At 45.9% G+C, this 20,186-nt stretch overlaps 1 protein-coding gene across 1 annotated transcript in view; it reads left to right on the forward strand.

Moving 5' to 3' along the window:
* The first annotated feature begins 839 nt into the window (after positions 1 to 839).
* Positions 840 to 20,186, forward strand: part of LOC111949576 (FRAS1-related extracellular matrix protein 2-like) — a 74,143-nt gene continuing 54,796 nt past the window's right edge. Inside the window, 4 exon segments of the mRNA XM_023966860.2 lie at positions 840 to 5,069; positions 5,278 to 5,527; positions 5,674 to 6,373; positions 8,754 to 8,843. Coding sequence (XP_023822628.1) covers positions 988 to 5,069; positions 5,278 to 5,527; positions 5,674 to 6,373; positions 8,754 to 8,843 — 5,122 coding nt within the window. The 5' untranslated portion in view covers positions 840 to 987.

A 20,186-nucleotide genomic window follows, 5' to 3' on the forward strand; every position in this document is an offset into this window, starting at 1 on the left:
CATAGTTCATCCTATTTATTGATATACTGTGTTGACTTGTTATATATAGGCTTATTATTAAAATGTTGTAATTTTTMGGGCAATAATAACCGACTTACCTACAGCGTTTCCATTGCTGTTGAAGAGGGCCAATTAAGCCTAATYTGTTTTGGACATTTGTGTTTAGGCCTACTGTCAACTAATTACAAAAGAAAGAGATTCAAGGGGCACTATGATTGCTATATCCATTTGTGGACTTTTAAATACCCACATGCCTATCTATACCCATAGATTCTTTGAAAAAAACAATGTATACATGCCTCATGACCTTAGTTAAATTGTGTTAAAATATAAGCTTGTTTTACTCCTTTGTTTGTAAACAAAGTAACTGTAACAACGTGTATCGCCTCAAAAACATGTTTTAAAACGACCATCTCCTGGATGGTCAGTCCTTGTATCCATAGCTGTCTATGAATTGAGTGGTAAATGTCTCCATCCCATCACAGCTATTACCAAATCAGTGGCGGGGTGCCTGACTGCTTTGTCTTGTTTACTGAGATTGCCATTTTAAGTTATTGGTTTATTAAGGCCTACCTGACTGCACACATCATTCCTATTCAAGTTTAAATGTATTTTTCGGTAGAATTTCGCACCTTAATCAACCTGCTTCTTCAAARCCAACCCATGCACTAGCGTTTTCGGGTTTTGATTGACATCTTTCCRTTCCATTCAAAAATCAATAAACGCATTCCAGCCTAAATATCCTCCAATCGGCGGACGAGAGGGCGTATCTCTCACTCCGGGGCTCCAAGTGCATGAAGTTTATCCTGAACAGAAGAGAGCAGCGGAGAGAGAGAGAATGGTACACCTCAGCGCGGATGCGAGTGAGATATTTATCAACACTCATTTTATACTCTCATAACTTTAGCTGCACTGCTCACTGCACAGCTTTTTTCTGTATTTTATTTGTAAAATTCTACGCGTTTTTGCATTGGCTTCTCTCTCCAAATGGCTTGGATTATTTCTCCGCTGTTGCAACGCCAAGGGACTGGTACTGGCGCTATTTTTTTGCTCTCTGCTTTGATCGCGGTGATTGTGACAGGTGACTCCGCTGCGCAGGTTTTCGACAGTTATGGATTATCATACGCATTGAGATCGGAACTGTCAGAGGATGCTATATTGGTGGCCAACAATGGAATACGCGTGCCTTTCGGGAGAGCAGTATTCATTGATCCTATCAATGATCTGGTAATCCAAGTACAACCGGGAGACAGATGTAGTATAACGGTTCTGGATAACGACCCGCTCTCCCAGYGGCCCGGGCAGCTCTCTCCCAAAAAGTTTCCCTGTGAATTTGGTCCCAATGACGTAAAGTATTCTCACTTCGGATCCAGGAGCCCCCCGCGGGATAGGGTGAGGCTACAGCTCAGATATGACACTCATACCGACACCATAATCATCCCGTTTATGATGGAAGTGGAGGTGATTTTCACACAGTTGGAAGTGTTAACCAGAAACATGCCTCTGACTGTTGACAAACTGCTTGGCACTAGTAACTCCATTGACAGTAAGATTCTGGAGTTCACCTATGATAGAAGTGAACATCAGTGTAAAATAACYTCTCTCTCCAGTGGCAGTGCATTGCCCAGGTATGGGAAGCTTGTYGATGAGAGAAAACTTGGAAAAATGGTGGACTGTGACGAATTTATTAAAATGAATATACGCTATCAGCACACTTTTYCACACAAATCACCCAATAGAGATTATTTCCCAATGATTGTGGAATTACAAGATAAAGAGGGTAATCTGCTGAAGCAGGAGTTTTTCCAGATGATGGTGCGTATAAAGGATGGAGAGGAAAACACGGYTCCTAAACCCAGCTTCGTGGCCATGATGATGATGGAGGTGGATCAGTTTGTCATGACAGCCATCACCCCCGACATGCTGGCTGCTGAGGACATTGAGTCTAACCCTGACAACCTTATCTTCAACATCACCTCCCCCCTCTCCTTCGAGGAGGGGTACATAGTCAGTACAGATGACCGGAACCTGCCCATCACCTCTTTCTACCAGGGAGACCTCAAAGAACTAAAGATAGCCTACAAGCCTCCGTCTGTGGACTCTGAGACAGAACGTATCTTCCAGATAGAGTTTGAGGTGGTGGACACTGAGGGAGCTGTGTCTGACCCGTTTGCCTTCATGATTGTAGTGAAACCTATGAACACGCTTGCTCCAGTAGTCACCAGGAATACGGGTCAACTTCTCTACGAGGGTCAGTCCAGACCACTGTCCAGCTCTCACAACCTAGAGGTCAGTGACGAGGACAACCTGGATGATGTCAYGATCARGGTGGTCGARGGGRTGCGGCATGGCCAGCTGACAGTGCTCGGGTCACGCAGGAAGTTCTTCACCCCGGCTGATCTGGACGGAGGCGTGGTCATCTARCAGCACGACGGCAGCGACACGTACAGRGACAACATTATCTTCCGGATGACGGATGGGAAGCACGAGGTGGAGTTCCTGTTTCCCCTGACAATCGTTCCCACGGATGATGAGCCGCCCATTATCAATGCCAACACGGGGTTAATCCTCTTCAAGAACCAGATGATGCTCATTTCGCCACTCACACTCAGCGCTGCAGACATCGACTCTGAGGACTCCACTATCAGGTTCGCCATAGAGGCYCCYTTCTCGCCTATAGGGGAGGTGCTGCTGAGGCAGTCAGAGGCCCCAGAGGACCCATCCACCTGGAGGTTTAATGCTGAGGATGAGCTGTATGAGAAAGAGGTTACAGAGTGGCTGCAGCAGGATATCACAGATGGGAAGTTGTTTTACAGACACACAGGGCCTCACAGCACTGACACAGTCATGGACCAGTTTGTATTCCGGGTCCAGGATGATAATGACCCCCCTAACCAATCAAAACAGAGCTCGTTCATCATCAAGGTTCTGCCTGTGGATGACATCCCCCCTGAGCTGTATCCTGGTACCACCRTCCAGATGACCGTACACGAGTACCAGCTCACCTACTTCCGTAAGAAGTTTCTACGCTACACTGACCTGGACTCYGAGGACAGAGATCTGAAGTACACCGTCACCCAGCCCCCYACAGACACAGACGAGAACAGCCCTGTGGTACTGGGGTCTATTGTGTTAACAGAGAGTCCAGACACTGTAGTGACTGAGTTTACTCAGGCTCAGGTCAATCACCATAAGATATCATACAAACCACCTGACCTGGAGCTGGGGATCACAGCCCATGTTCTGCAGCTCCAGTACACGGTGGAGGATACGTCAGGGAATACTGTCACCGGAACGTTCTCTATATTCCTGCAGCCTGTCGACAACAAGCCGCCTCAGATAACCAACACTGGCTTCWCTATATTCGAGCGGGGAACACACAAAATCACCAGAGCTGAGCTGGATACTGTGGACTTAGACACGGACAGTAGCCAGATCTCCTTCACTCTAACTCAGCCCCCTCAGCACGGCACGGTCCAGTACACCTTCACCGACCTGACCAAAGGAGACGCGTTCAACCTGTTGGACATCGCTAACGACAGGATCTCCTACATCCACAACGGAGACGAGTCCACCAGCGATTTCTTCCAGCTGGATGTCAGTGACGGCATCCATGTTGTGACCATCACCATCAGGGTTACCGTGAAGCCCATTGATGACGAGACCCCGACCATCAGCCTACCGGCCGGAACCATCGGGTCCTACATTGACGTCCTGGAGAACGGAGCCACTGAGATCACGACTAAAGTCATCCAGGGGCGGGACGAGGACACAGACGACCTSCGTTTGACCTTCATCCTGGAGGARCCACCGGTTTTCGGGGAGATCCTGGTGAACGGGGTCCAATCTGGAAGCTTCACCCAGGCTGACGTCATCAACGGACTGGTGGTGTACGCCCACACCAGRGGAGAGATCGGCCCCACCACTAAATACGACTACTTTAATCTGACGCTGACAGACATGTCTGATGAGTGGACGGTAGGGGGCAACAGGGTCACGGGGGTCAGGGTTCAGATCACCATCCTCCCCATGGACAGCCAGGCTCCAGAGGTGTTCGTAGGCCCACAGTTCACTGTCGTAGAGGGAGAGAAGAATGTGATTGAGATTTTTCACATTAGCGCTGATGATATGGACACTCCTAATGACGACCTGCTTTGTACCATCATCGTCCAGCCCACGTCAGGCTACGTGGAGAACATCTCCCCGGCCCCAGGCTCAGAGAAGTCCAGGTCTGGGACAGCGATCAGTGCATTCACCATCAAGGACATCAGACAAAACCACATCTACTACGTCCAAAGCATCCATAAAAGAGTGGAGCCGGTAGAGGACAGGTTCACGTTCAGATGCTCTGACGGCATCAACTTCTCCGAGAGACATTTCTTCCCCATTGCTATCATCCCGTCCAACGATGAGAAGCCAGAGATCTATATGAGGGAGTTTGTCGTCATGGAAGGGATGAATATCGTCATCGACACACCCATCCTGAACGGAGCCGACACGGACATCCCCTCGGACGAACTCACTTTCATCATCACCAAACCACCAAAGCACGGCTTCATCCTCAACCAGCTGARKACCGGCACCGTCACAGTCACCAACTTCACCCTGGACCAGATCAGGGAAGCCTCCAGTATAGTGTATGAACACGATGACTCGGAGACCAAGGAGGACAGCTTTGACTTAATCCTGACGGACGGTAAATATACCGTGGAYAAGACCATCATTGTTATGATRATRRCTGTAGATGACGAGACACCCAGGATGGCCATCAACGACGGTCTGGAGATAGAGATAGGAGACGTTAAAGTGATCGATAACAACGTTTTAAAAGCCACCGACCTGGACTCTGAGGATAGTACTRTGACGTACGTTGTTCGCTARGGGCCYGGCCAGGGGTTGTTACAGAGGAGAACCCCTTACGGGACYTTAGAGAACATCACAGTGGGGATGAACTTCACCCAGTACCAGGTGGACCAGGCTCTCATCGTCTATATCCACAACGGGCAGGAAGGAATCCGGGACCTTATCAAGTTTGACGTGACGGACGGGATCAACCCTCTGATCGACAGGTACTTCATTTTTACAAATGTGTTTATTGAGGTTTTCTAAAATACAAACAATACACCACAACTACAACAATAGAATAATCAACTTGGGAAAAAAATGATGATGATTCTTGCTAGGTATGACATTTCAGTTTGTCAGGGTGTCTCCTAATGGATCATCTTGCAATTGTTTGTTTTGTTTATTTGTTATATTCTTTTTGTCTTTTGACAGGTACTTCTACGTGACGGTGGGCGGCATCGACATGGTGTTCCCTGACGTGGTCAGTAAGGGGGTCTCTCTGAAAGAAGGCGGTAGAGTAACGTTGACCACAGACCTGCTCAGCACCAGTGACCTCAACAGTCCCGACGAACACCTGGTTTTCACCATCACCAGAGCCCCACAGAGAGGCCATCTGGAGTGTACCGACGGCCCTGGAATGCCCATCTCTTCCTTTACCCAGCTCCAGCTAGCTGGGAGCAAGGTACTTCGATCTTTTGTTTTTTTTCCTTTGTGTTATTCTCAACAATTCTTTTAAATACTCATGATTTTATCCTTTGTTTTTCTGTGAACATTTTCAATGGCTTATTGTATTGTCTTTTCATGTGTGCAATTTGTATAATAATACAGGTGTACTACATCCACACGGCCGATGATGAGGTGAAGATGGACAGCTTTGAGTTCGAGGTCACCGARGGTTACAACCCTGTGTTCCGCACGTTCCGTGTCTCCATCACCGACGTGGACAACAAGAAACCGGTTCTAACGGTTCACAGCCTGGTGGTTAACGAGGGAGAGAACAAACTCATCACGCCCTTCGAGCTGACCGCAGAGGACCGCGACACGGCTGACCCCCTCCTGAAGTTCACGGTCACCCAGGTCCCTGTCCACGGTCGCCTCCTCTTCAACAACACCCATCCCGTCACCTCCTTCACCAAACAAGACCTGAACGAGAACCTCATCAGCTACAAACACGACGGTACTGAGTCCTCCAAGGATTCCTTCTCCTTTACCGTGACTGACGGGACGCACACCGACTTCTACGTCTTCCCAGACACCGTGTTCGAGACGCGGCGCCCCCAGATGATGAAGATCACGGTCCTGTCGGTGGATAACGGSGTGCCCCAGATCGTGGTGAATAAAGGGGGGCCCACCCTGAGGGTGTTAGAGACGGGTCACCTGGGGTTCCTCATCACCTCTAAGACTCTTAAGGCCGAGGACAGGGATAGTCTTCAGCTATCTGTCACCTTTATGATCACCGTGGGACCAGAACATGGATACCTCATCAACCTGGGTACAGGCAACACTACCGTCACCACATTCACTCAAGGTAAGACGACCGTTACTTTAAATAAAAAGATATACTCTACTATACTTTAGTCTTTTACAAGTACAATATAACTTTATTGTCCAATGTGMTTTTTTTTCATTCTTCATAAGCTGTTGAGTAATTCTGACTTAGAGCTGTAGCGCTGTTGCCCTTATAATGGATTAAGAGCTTACTTACCTGTATAATGGTACTATGTAACTACTGTAGTATGGTCATTGGCCACAACTACACAGTGGTGTTCAGAAATTATGCTTAACTTGACAGAGAAATCTTTTGTCTTTCTAGAGGTGTTTTTGAATGGCGTTCAACAATTTCTTCAAACAGAAAGATAGGTTTTCACAGGGCAGTGGTTTCTCCTACCCCAAACCTCATCTAGTAATCTTCTACTGAGTATTATAGCGCTTGAGTAAATACCAGCAGATTTGACCTTACATGAAGGTAGGGGGCCACAGACATGAAGAATAGAGAGTGAGAACATGAATACCCTGTCTGAGTGTGAGGGAGGCAGAGAGAGAGAGAGAGAAAGAGAGCAAATAGAGAGGTAGGGAGAGATACAGTAGAGAGAGAGTGGAGGAGAGGGAGAGAGAGAGAGAGGTAGGGAGAGAGATAGAGAGAGAGAGAGAGATGTGTTAACTTCACTCACAGTGACAGCAGGCCAACCTTTGTTTAAGCCTCAGAAATAGCTACAGTATAGAACAACTACATACATACAGCCCAGTCTACAGTACAAATGAAAAGGTAGGGTAAGTAAATAGTAACACAGTCAGTAAGGAATGTATGAATTAGACCCCAATCGATCTCTATATGGCTGCATCCCAAATGGCACCGTATTCCATATATAGTGCACTTCTATGGGCTCTGGTAAAAAGTAGTGCACTATACAGTATAGGAAATAGGGTGCCATTTGGGTTGGACGTGGACCCATTCTCTCCTTTATTTACTGACCCCCATTCATCCCCATTCTCCTCCCGCTGCTTTCTCCTTCTGCAAACCTGTTAAATATTTCAGGCAGATCCATCGCTGGTAAACAGACAGTAAATAACTCTAGCTTATCCGGCATAGCCGGCGGCAGTGTCCCAAAACTGGCTTTACATTTTTATGAGCCGGCCGCTTTGAAGGGAAATGTTTTGACATCAAATATAGAAGATAGCAGTAATACACCTCACACCCTCCTCCCTGATAGCAGCCTCCCAACCTATAAAGAAGCCACTCCAGAACCAACGCTCCTCCTAGATAGTATCAGTCTTAAGAACCCACTCCAGCATAGCGTTGTTAGCGGATGCGGCAGACAGACGTGATGTGGTGTAGCTTCTGCAGTCTGCCTCTTCTTTATGGTCCCTGTCTTTCAGCAGACTAATAGATAGACAGACACTAAACAGCCTGAGTTAATTCAGCCCTCCTCTCCTGTGTTCTTCTTCTTTTTTACTGCTGAGGCTTCATCCATATAAGTTGTCCAACAGTGTATAAATGAAATCAAATTGTATTTGTCACATGCGCCGAATACAACAGCTGTAGACCTTACGGTGAAATGCTTACTTACAAGCCCTTAACCAACAATGCTTTAAGAAGTTTAAAGAAAAATACGTGTTAAGTAAAAAATTGAAAATAAAAAAATCAAAATAAAATAATTAAACAGCAGCAGTAAAATAACAATAGCGAGGCTATATACATGGGGTACCGGTACAGAGTCAATGTGCAGGGGCACCGGTTGTCGAGATAATTGAGGTAATATGTACATGTAGGTAGAGTTAAAGTGACTATACATAGATAATAAACAGAGAGTAGCAGCAGCGTAAAAGAGGGGTCTGGGTAGCCCTTTGATTAGCTTTTAAGGAGTCTTATGGCTTACGCTGTTATTAAGAAGCCTTTTGGACCTAGACTTGGCGCTCCGGTACCGCTTGCCGTGCAGTAGCAGAGAGAACAGTGTAGGACTTGYGTGGCTGGAGTCTTTGACAATTTTTAGGGCCTTCCTCTGACGCTGCCTGGTTTAGAGGTCCTGGGTGGCAGGAAGCTTGGCCCCAGTGATGTACTGGGCCGTACGCACTACCCTCTGTAGTGCCTTGCGGTCTGAGGCCGAGCAGTTGCCATACCAGGCAAGTAGGTTGTAGTAGTTCAGTGATATGAGATGTAGAAGTAGTCTTAAGCCACATCAGAAAAGCTATAATAGAGAACTGTCTAACAACTGTTCATCACAGAAATGCATATCAAATGTAATATTGTATTGTATTATGTACCCTGCCTAGCATATCAGCATTATTCATTTTCTCACTCTTTCTTAAGTCTATTATGCAACATGCAAGGCATGAACTATACATTCAAGCGCAATATGTTTCTAGACGAGTAGAAGAGTAAATTACATCAATCTGATTGTATTTTTCAGCTGAAATTGATGACATGAAGATTTGCTACGTGCTAAGAGATGGTCACAATGCTACGAGCGACATCTTCTTTTTCTCCATTGAGGACAATGGTAAGTCATTCTATAAATGTTTTACTGATGGTGCTTGTTTACATCAAATAATACCACATCTAACTATTTTAATAGTTGAGAGGCTTTTTGTGAGCCAACATTGTGGATGGAGGATTTTCCAGCTGGAGCCTAATCTTTTTAGTGAAGGAGAAAATCTAAGCTGCAGTAGATGAGTGCATTGGCATGAATGGGGCTCTAGATATAACATAGTGGTATAGAACCGAGCAGCAGGTAATCCCTTTTAACAACAACAGCAGTGTATAAAACAATGTTGAAGTCCCCCCCGCTTGAAGTTCTGCTTGAGTGAGGCCAGATAGAGGACTCTGATGGAAATCTGTTTAAAACATTTAGACAAAATTTACTTTAAGGCAGGAACTGTTCTTTGAGGCAGTAAGGAATCTTCAGTTGTTCCAGCAGCTTGTTGGGGCATGATTTTATCACGTTTAGCATGTAGACCTACAGTACTGTGAGGTTTCTCTAAGGGGGATGTGGAAGCAGGCTGGAATTGTATACGTACAGTATGTTGGATCATTATGTAGCACAAGTCCAGTTCACAGGACTCCTGTTGAACACCTTTCAGCAATGTAATAAAAGTAACATTCATTGGGCCACTTGAATTAGCATAACAATACTCTCACCTTGAGCTCTGTCTGCGATGAGAGGCAGTGTCTGCGATGAGAGGCAGTGTCTGCGATTAGAGGTAGTGTCTGCGATGAGAGGTAGTGTCTGCGATGAGAGGCAGTGTCTGCGATGAAGCAGGTCTCATGAGAGTAGTTCTGCGAATGAAGGCAGTAGTCTCGATGGGGAAGGTTCTCATGAAGGTAGTTCGCGATTGAGAAGCGAGTGTCGGCGATGAGAGAGTCTGCGCAGTGACAGGTATGGTCTCATAAGAGTGCTGCGCATGAGAGAGTCGCTAGTGTCCTGCGATGAGAGCAGTGTTGCGATGAGAGCAGTGGTCTCCCATAAGCAAGTGTCTCTGATGGAAGCAAGTGCTCTGCATGAGTGCAGTGTCTACATGGAGAGTAAGTGTCTGCGATGAAGAGTCAGTTCTGCGATTGAGAGGTAGTGTTCTGCGATGAGAGCAGTGTCTGCGATGAGAGTAGTGGCTGTCGTCCCAAATTGCACCTTATTCCCCACATAGGGCACTACTTTTGACCAAAGCCCTATTGGCCCTGGTGAAAAGTAGTGCACTATATAGAGAATTGGGTCCATTCAGGATGTAGTTGCCATGTGACGGAGCTGTAGGATGTGTGACTGTGCTTGTCGATTAGTTTAAGTCGAGTGGCTGACAGTGTGTTCTTTCTTCTGCTCTTCCACGGCTGTGACGGTCTGATGAATACAAAAGGTCCTCAGACAAGGCCTCTTTTCCACAGGCTCTTCTCTGGCCTCTAAACACCACCTTTACACCCCCCACCCCCCCAACCCCACCCACCCTTACCCTCGACCTGGGATAATCAGGGGTTCAGTGAGCTCATGTGAGGTAATACACAGGTTATACATCAGGGGTTCAGTGAGTAATACACAGGTATTTACATCGGAGTTCAGTGAGTAATACACATGTATTACATCAGGGTTCAGTGATAATCACACAGGTTAATACACAGAGGTTCAGTGAGGTAATACACAGGTTATTACATCAGGAGTCAGTGAGGTTATACACAGGTTATTACATCAGGGGTTCAGTGAGGTATAACACAGGTTATTACAGCAGTGGTTCAGTGAGTAATACACAGGTTATTACATCAGGGTTCAGTGATGATATACACGTTATTACATCAGGGGTTCAGTGAGGTAATACACAGGTTATTACATCAGGGAGTTCAGTGAGAGTAAACACAGGTATTACATCAGGGGTTCAGTGAGTAATACACAGGTTATTACATCAGGGGTTCAGTGAGTAATACACATTATTACATCAGGAGTTCAGTGAGGTAATACACAGTTATTACAGAGGGGTTCAGTGAGGTAATACACAGGTATTACAGCAGTGTCAGTGAGGTAATACACAGGTTATACATCAGGGGTTCAGTGAGTAATACACAGTTATACATCAGGGAGTTCAGTGAGTAATACACAGGTTATACATCAGGGAGTTCAGTGAGGTAATACACCAGGTTATTACATCAGGGGGTTCAGTGAGTAATACACAGGTTATATCATCAGTAGCAGTATTACACAGCCCCGCTATATACCATCAAGGTCTTCTACCAGACCCACGTTCACTTACCTATCCAGTCTTCACTTAACATCATCGGTTCCTGATTAATACACAGGTCATTACAGCAATCTGCTACTCTGTGTGTGGCTGAATGAGGAGCTAATGGGGGTGTTAACTGGTGTCATCCATTCAATCTTCTCTATGATAAAACCTGCTAGGCATCCCAAAATGGCACCCCATTCCCTGTAAAGTGCAATACTTTTTAGGTTTTATCATAGAGAATATTGAATGGGTTTTTATCATGCTGGTGATAYTCAAGCCGATTCAGAGTCCTTCCSMTCGCTGTGGAGTCAAGTTCAGTCAATACCTGTATTATCATCTCAGTTGGCTTAATGTCATGGATCTGCCTCTCTCTTTCTCTTCTGTACCAAATCAAATCAAACTTTATTTGTCACWTGGGCCAAATACAACAAGTGTAGACTTTACCGTGAAATGCTTACTTTCAAGCCCTTAACCAACAGTGCAGTTCAAGAGAAGTTAAGAAAATATTTACCAAGTAGACTAAAATAAAAAGTAATAATAAAAAGTAACACAAWAAGAATAAGAATAAGAATAACGAGGTTATATACAGGGGGCACCAGTACCGAGTCAATGTAAATTGTCCGGTGGCGATTTTATGAATTGTTCAGCAGTCTTATGGCTTAGGAGTAGAAACTGTTGAGGAGCCTTTTGGTCCTAGACGGTACCGCTTGCCGTGCGGTGGCAGAGAAAACAGTCTATAACTTGGGTGACTGGAGTCTCTGACAATTTTATGGGCTTTCCTCTGACACCGCCTATTGTATYGGTCCTGGATGGCAGGAAGCGTGGCCTCAGTGATGTACTGGGTTGGTCYKACTACCCTCTGTAGCGCCTTACAGTCAGATGCCGAGCAGTTGCCATACCAGGCGGTGATGCAACCGGTCAGGATGCTCTCGATGGTGCAGCTGTAGAACCTTTTGAGGATCTGGGGACCCATGCCAAATCTTTTCAGTCTCCTGAGGGGGAAAAGGTTTTGTCGTGCCCTCTTCACGACTGTCTTGGTATGTTTGGACCATGATAGTTCGTTGGTGATGTGGACACCAAGGAACTTGAAACTCTCGACCCGCTCCACTATAGCCCCGTCGATGTTCATGGGGGCCTGTTCGGCCCGCCTTTTCCTGTAGTCCCACGATCAACTCCTTTATCTTGCTCACATTAAGGGAGAGGTTGTTGTCCTGGCACCACATGGCCAGGTTTCTGACCTCCTCCCTATAGGCAGTTTCATTGTTGTCGGTGATCAGGCCTACCACTGTTGTATCGTCAGCAAACTTAATGATGGTGTTGGAGTCGTGTTTGACCATACAGTCGTGGGTGAACAGGYAATACAGGAGGGGACTAAGTACACACCCCTGAGGGGCCCCAGTGTTAAGGATCGGCGTGGCAGATGTGTTGTAGCCTACTCTTACCACCTGAGGGCGGCCCGTCAGGAAGTCCAGGATCCAGTTGCAGAGGGAGGTGTTTAGTCCCAGAGTCCTTAGCTTAGTGGTGAGCTTCATGGGCACTATGATGTTGAACGCTGAGCTGTAGTCAATGAACAGCATTCTCACATAGGTGTTCCTTTTGTCCAGGTGAGAAAGGGCAGTGTGGAATGCGATTGAGAGAGTGTCATCTGTGGATCTGTTGGGGCGGTATGCGAATTGGAGTGGGTCTAGGGTGTCCGGGAGGATGCTGTTGATGTGAACCATGACCAGCCTTTCAAAGCACTTCATGGCTATCGACGTGAGTGCCACGGGGCGGTAATCATTTAGGCAGGTTACCTTCGCTTCCTTGGGCACAGGGACTATGGTTGTCTGCTTGAAACATGTAGGTATTACAGACTCGGTCAGGGAGAAGTTGTCAGTGAAGACACTTGACAGTTGGTTTGCGTATGCTTTGAGTACACGTCCTGGTAATCCGTCTGGCCCAGCGGCTTTGTGAATGTTGACCTGTTTAAAGGTTTTGTTCACATCGGCTACCGAGAGCGTTATCACACAGCCATCCAGAACAGCTGGTACTCTCATGCATGRTTCAGTGTTGTTTGCCTCGAAGCGAGCATAAAAGGCTTGTCTGGTAGGCTCGCYTCACTGGGCAGCTCGCGTCTGCGTTTCCCGTAATAGTTTTCAAGCTCTGCCACATCCGACGAGCGTCAGAGSCGGTGTAGTAGGATTCAATCTTAATCCTGTATTGTTGTTTGATTGTTCATCTGAGGGCATAGCGAGATTTCTTATAAGCGCTCCTTGAAAGCGGCAGCTTTAGCCTTTAGCTCGATGCGGATGTTTCCTGTAATCAATGGCTTCTGTTTGGGATATGTACGTACAGTCACTGTGGGGACGACGTCGTCGATGCACTTTTTGATGAAGCCGATGACTGAGGTGGTGTAKTCCTCAATGCCATTGGATGAATCCCGGAACATATTCCWGTCTGTGCTAGCAAAACAGTCCTGTAGTGTAGCATCCGCCTCATCTGACCACTTCCGTATTGAGCGAGTCACTGGTTCTTCCTGCTTTAATTTTTGCTTGTAAGCAGGAATCAGGGCATAGAATTATGGTCAGATTTGCCAAATGGAGGGCGAGAGAGKGCTTTGTATGCATCTCTGTGTGTGGAGTAAAGGTGGTCTAGGATTTTCTTTCTCTGGCTGCACATGTGACATACTGGTAAAAATTTAGTAAAACTGATTTAAGTTTGCCTGCATTAACATCCCCGGCCACTAGGAGCGCCGCTTCTGATGAGCATTTTCTTCTTTGCTTATGGCCTCATAGAGTTGGTTGAGAGCGGTCTTTGTGCCAGCAAAGGTGGTGGTAAATATATAGATACTGTATATAGATAATATAGATTAGAACTCTCTTGGTAGATAGTGTGGTCTACAACTTATCATAAGGTACTCTACCTCAGGAGAGCAATACCTCGAGACTTCTTTAATATTAGACATCACAGAACGCACCAGCTGTTATTGACAAATAGACACACACCCCCACCCCTCGTCTTACCAGAGGTTGATTCCTGTTCTAGCGTGATGGAAAATCCGCTAGCTCTATATTGTCCGTATCGTCGTTCAGACACGTCTCGGTGAAACTTAAGATGTTACAGTTTTCGATGTCCTGTTGGTAGGGTAATCTTAATCATAGGTCATCAATTTTATTTTCCAATGATTGCACGTTAGCAAGAGGAATGGATGGCAATGGAGTTTACTCGCTCGCCTACGGATTCTCAGAAGGCTGCCCGATCTGCGGCCCATTTTCCTCCGTATTTTCTTCATGCAAATGGCGTGGATCTGGGCCTTCTCTCGCTCCCCATTCTCCCTCCCTCCCTCCCTCCTCCCTCCCTCCTCTCCCTCCCTCCCTCCTCCTCCTCCCTCTCTATCTGTCTCTCTATCTGTCTCTCTATCTGTCTCTCTCTCTATCTCTTGTCTCCTATCTCGTCTTATAACCATGAAGGTGTTCTCTATCCCCTCTCTCTCTTTCTCTATCTCTCGTTCTCTATTTCGTCTTATAAACCATGAAGGATTTTCTCTATTCCCCTCTAAACACTGCAATAGTTTCTCTGTTGGCTCTCTGTCTTTCAGACTCATTCATTAGCTGAGCTTGTTTCATCAGTCATTTGGCAGTCAGACAGGCACTCAACAAGGAGTAGGTGAATGTCAAATGCAGTCAATAATTGTTCACTTGCTGCTTATCTTTCATGAGTGGTTTTAGTAATGATCTGAGCAGTGCTGGAGGCTGCCTCCCCTGTGTGTGTGTTTGTGTTTGTTTGTGTGTGTGTTTGTGTGTTACTGCTTTCACAGCCAACGTAAACCTCTACACTAAGCATGCAGCAGCCGCAGCCCACTCACACACAGAACTCATTACAAGGCATTAGTGCTCTCATTTGCTTCACGTCGATTCCTTTCTCCCCTTTGTGGTAGAATGTTTGTGGAATTCCGAGCTTTCCATAATGCTGTATTACAAGACTGATGTTAGTTCTTGTTTGCATGAAGCCACAGGGCTATTCATCGTGGCAAAGTTGAAGTCTTCAGTTCCATAAATGAATGCCTTCAATTGATAAATGATGCCACTTTACGCTGGGAGTTGACTACATATTTTACCTGGCAGAGATGAGCTGACTATTGATGAGTTGTGTGATATATAATGTACTGGGAGTTCTTGTCAGATGCATGCCAAGGTATGCTGGCACTATGAAGTTAATTCTATCCAGTGGGGAGTGTGCGTGTGTGCGTGCATGTATGTGCGTGTACTAGCCTATTTGTGTGTACAGTATATGTGTGTGTCTGTGTTTATGCAGGTAAGGTTGATCTTGTAAAGCTGCTCATAACCTTTGTACCGGTTAGATTTGGGTCGCTGCCAGATGCCGTCCCTGCTCAGTGATTGATGTCATCCCGAAAGGGGATGAACACTGCCCAACTTGCAGGGGAGATTTTGGGGGATTGGGGCTTTAGATAACCTAAATATGTGTGGTTGTTTTACCTAACTTAGTTGAATGCACTGACTGCTAAATGCCCAAAAGGTGAATGTAAATATCACCCAGCTGAAATGCGTTATAAGGTTGTATAAACCTTGGTCTTGATAAAGATAATAACATATCGTCACTATTACCTCTTTTACCTCTATTACATTGATAAACTTCTGCATGTGTGTGTCTGTGTGCGTTTGTATGTATCTGTGTGTGTGTGTGTGTCAGAGAGACTGTGTGGTAATCTATTGGTGTTCTTAACCCCATTGACAAGAACAAACCTCAGAGGTTTACAAACACATCCTTCACCTCATTGCTGTGCTTGACGTATAATTGGAACATAATGAAAAGAATAGGAGCTTAACAATTCATTGTCTGAACTTTCCATCTGAAAACATTTCCTTTGGTATTATGAAATAAAGGAAGCACAGAGCGTCTTTAGTCTTGTTTTTGCAGTGGCTGAATCCTGAGCTAAAAGAGATGACAGAGGTCACAGTCACGGAGGCGTCAGGCTTGTCAAGGTTTTGAATGAATAATCACTGATGGTCCAAGTGACACACATTTGTTTGTGGCTTCATGTTTTTTTCTGTTTGGAGAAACTTCTCAGCTGTTTTCCTCTCCTCTCAAGGACACGCACGCACGCACACGCACACGCGCACGCGCACACGCACACGCACACGCACGCGCACGCACACGCACACGCACACGCACACGCACACGCACACAAACCCCACCAAAAAACCCACCGCAAAGCCACACGCACACACACACACACACACACACACACACACACACACACACACACACACACACACACACACACACACACACTAATTACTTAGAAAGTGTCAGAACTGTTTTAGACCAGGACATGATGGGGGTTAGAGAGGGGAATGAGCACCTGTCATGTTTAAGCCGGTTAATTGTTGTGTTTTGGAGCTCCTTCACCTCTTCGTCTGTCAGGGCATTCAGGTGGGCTTACCTGAGCACACAGACCCTGGCAGCATCTCTCATTCCCAGACAGGAGAGGGTTTGTGGAACTGAGCTGAACTGAACTGGCTCCCTGTTTGTCCCTGTCTGTCCCGACACACACCCTGCCCTGACTTTTGTTTTTTCTTTCTTTATTGTTTCTTTCTTTCTCTCTCTCTCTTTTCCCCTCTCTTCAGAGGATACTTTCTCCCCCTCTCTTCAGAGCATACACTCTCTCCTTCTCCATCCCTCTTAGCCTGCTGCTCCAGGTCTTTGAGACTTTTCACTGACTTCATAACCAGTACCTGCCTTAAAAGTCACAGTCAACTGTATGCACATCATCTCCCAGTTGCAGCTAAGAGTCTTCAAGGTGAGCTATGAGAATACAGCCAAGAGTCTTCAAGGTTGAGCTATGAGAATACAGCCAAGAGTCTTCAAGGTGAGCTATGAGAATACAGCCAAGAGTCTTCAAGGTGAGCTATGAGAATACAGCCAAGAGTCTTCAAGGTGAGCTATGAGAATACAGCCAAGAGTCTTCGAGGTTGAGCTATGAGAATACAGCCAAGAGTCTTCAAGGTGAGCTATGAGAATATAGCCAAGGGTCTTCAAGTTGAGCTATGAGAATACAGCAAGAGTCTTCAAGGTGAGCTATGAGAATAAGCCAAGAGTCTTCAAGTTGAGCTATGAGAATACAGCCATGAGTCTTCGAGGTTGAGCTATGAGAATACAGCCATGAGTCTTCAAGGTGAGCTATGAGAATAAGGCCAAGAGTCTTCGAGTGTGAGCTATGAGAATACAGCCATGAGTCTTCAAGGTGAGCTATGAGAATACAGCCAAGAGTCTTCGAGTTGAGCTATGAGAATACACCATGAGTCTTCAAGGGACTATGAGAATAAGGCCAAGAGTCTTCAAGGTGAGCTATGAGAATACAGCCAAGAGTCTTCAAGGTTGAGCTATGAGAATAAGGCAAGAGTCTTCGAGGTTGAGCTATGAGAATACAGCTAAGAGTCTTCAAGGTGAACTATGAGAATACAGCCAAGAGTCTTCAAGGTTGAGCTATGAGAATACAGCAAGAGTCTTCAAGGGAGCTATGAGAATACAGCTAAAGTCTTCAAGGTGAGCTATGAGAATACAGCCAAGAGTCTTCAAGGTGAGCTATGAGAATATAGCCAAGAGTCTTCAAGGTTGAGCTATGAGAATACAGCCAAGAGGCTTCAAGGTTGAGCTATGAGAATACAGCCAAGAGTCTTCAAGGTTGAGCTATGAGAATACAGCCAAGAGTCTTCAAGGTGAGCTATGAGAATATAGCCAAGAGTCTTCAAGGTTGAGCTATGAGAAATACAGCCAAGAGTCTTCAAGGTGAGCTATGAGAATACAGCCAAGAGTCTTCGAGGTTGAGCTATGAGAATATAGCCAAGAGTCTTCAAGGTTGAGCTATGGGAATACAGCCAAGAGACTTCAAGGTGAGCTATGAGAATACAGCCAAGAGTCTTCAAGGTGAGCTATGAGAATACAGCCAAGAGTCTTCGAGGTTGAGCTATGAGAATACAGCCATGAGTCTTCGAGGTTGATATGAGAATACAGCTAAGAGTCTTCAAGGTGAGCTATGAGAATACAGCCAAGAGTCTTCAAGGTGAGCTATGAGAATACAGCCATGAGTCTTCGAGTTGAGCTATGAGAATACAGCTAAGAGTCTTCAGAGTGAGCTATGAGAATACAGCCAAGAGTCTTCAAGGTGAGCTATGAGAATACAGCCAAGAGTCTTCAAGTGAGCTATGAATACAGCCAGAATCTTCAAGGTTGGGCTATGAGAATACAGCCAAGAGCTTCCAAGGTGAGCTATGAGAATACAGCCAAGAATCTTCAAGGTTGGGCTATGAAATACAGCCAAGAGTCTTCGAGGTGAGCTATGAGAATACAGCCAAGAGTCTTCGAGGTTGAGCTATGAGAATACAGCCATGAGTCTTCGAGGTTGAGCTATGAGAATACAGCCATGAGTTCGAGGTTGAGCTATGAGAATACAGCCATGAGTCTTCGAGGTTGACTATGAGAATACAGCCATGAGTCTTCAAGGTGAGCTATGAGAATAAGGCCAAAGATCTTCGGTTGAGCTATGAGAATACAGCCATGAGTCTTCAAGGTGAGCTATGAGAATACAGCCAAGAGTCTTCGATTGAGCTATGAGAATACAGCATGAGTCTTCAAGGTGAGCTATGAGAATAAGCCAAGAGTCTTCAAGGTGAGCTATGAGAATACAGCCAAGAGTCTCAAGGTTGAGCTATGAGAATACAGCCAAAAGTCTTCGAGGTGAGCTATAGAATACAGCGAAGAGTCTTCGAGGTTGAGCTATGAGAATACAGCCAAGAGTTCTCAAGGTGAGCTATGAGATACAGCCAAGAGTCTTCAAGTGACTATGGAATACAGCCAAGAGTCTTCAAGGTGAGCTATGAGAATACAGCCAAGAGTCTTCAAGGTGAGCTATGAGAATACAGCAAGAGTCTTCAAGGGGAGCATATGAGAATACAGCCAAGAATCTTCAACAGAGCACTTGAAGGAATGCTTCCAAGATAGTCAGAGCGTAGATGAGCGATAAGAGCGCCTTAAACCAGGTATAGCTATGAATACACAAAAGAGTCTTACCAAGTATGGCTATGAGAATACAAGTGTTTACAGCGAGTTGTTGAATCTTTAACTAAGGATTTTGAGTTGTCTAGAGTGAGTGGCTGCTGGGTAAAGCAGAAAGTACATTCCAAAATATGACCATTGATCTGTACACACAGCCCATGATAAAAAGAGAATCTGTCTCTCTCCTATCCAGTTACCACCGCATGAAAGTCCAGCAGGCCAGTTGTTAGTGTTGCTAAGTTCTGCCTAGTGAAACTGGATAAGTTAAGATCCCCACCATAAACACCTTGATGTTCCTCCCCAGGTTCTCAAAACCGTTCAGGAGCTGATTCTGCTGCAAGGTCTGCCAATACCTTGTTTATGTCCCAAATGGCACCCTATTCCCTACACAGTGCACTACCTTGACCAGGTGCCATTGTTGGTGCCATTTTGGAGGCTGTCATTGGTACTGTCTGATCACTAGAACATACTGAAGACATATATGGACCGTCTCTGCCATTCTCTGTCGTCTCTGGCTGTGTAATCTCAGTTTTTTTGGCTGTATCTGGTGTGCGGGCCAGCTGCAGGTTACAGGACAAACCACTCACACTCAGCAGGAGGTCAGGAAGTGTGTTGGATGGGGAATAATAGTGGTGTGTTGTGTGTTTATGTGTGTGTGTGTGTTGGTGTGTGTGTGTGTGTGTGTTAGAGTGAAGTAGAGGTAGTTGAGTAGTGATGTTGTATGTGTTGTGGTGTTGGTGCCTTGTGGCGAAGCTGTGGTTTCATGCTGCTATGTTTCTGAGAATGGAAGCTTGATGAATTTTTTGTGGTTTATCATCTTGGGTCTTCGTGAAGAAATTATGGAAGTTCTCTGCATCGTTGTAATCCCCCAGACCTGATCTCAAGGAGCCTCCGCCTAGCCGAGTACAACAAAATGTATCCGGAAGGACGAAGGACCGAGACACTCAATATGTGGTCTGGAAGTATGTGGTCTCCAGACCGTTTGGGAGTACTACATCCACTGCCAGAGAAGGGCTTTGCGGATTGCATCGATGAAGTCCCTAATCCTCCCTACCACCCCATGGTGTCTATAAAACGAAAGGGTTTGT

The sequence above is a fragment of the Salvelinus sp. IW2-2015 genome, linkage group LG22, assembly GCF_002910315.2.
Source record: "Salvelinus sp. IW2-2015 linkage group LG22, ASM291031v2, whole genome shotgun sequence".
NCBI classification, from domain to species: Eukaryota; Metazoa; Chordata; class Actinopteri; order Salmoniformes; family Salmonidae; genus Salvelinus; species Salvelinus sp. IW2-2015.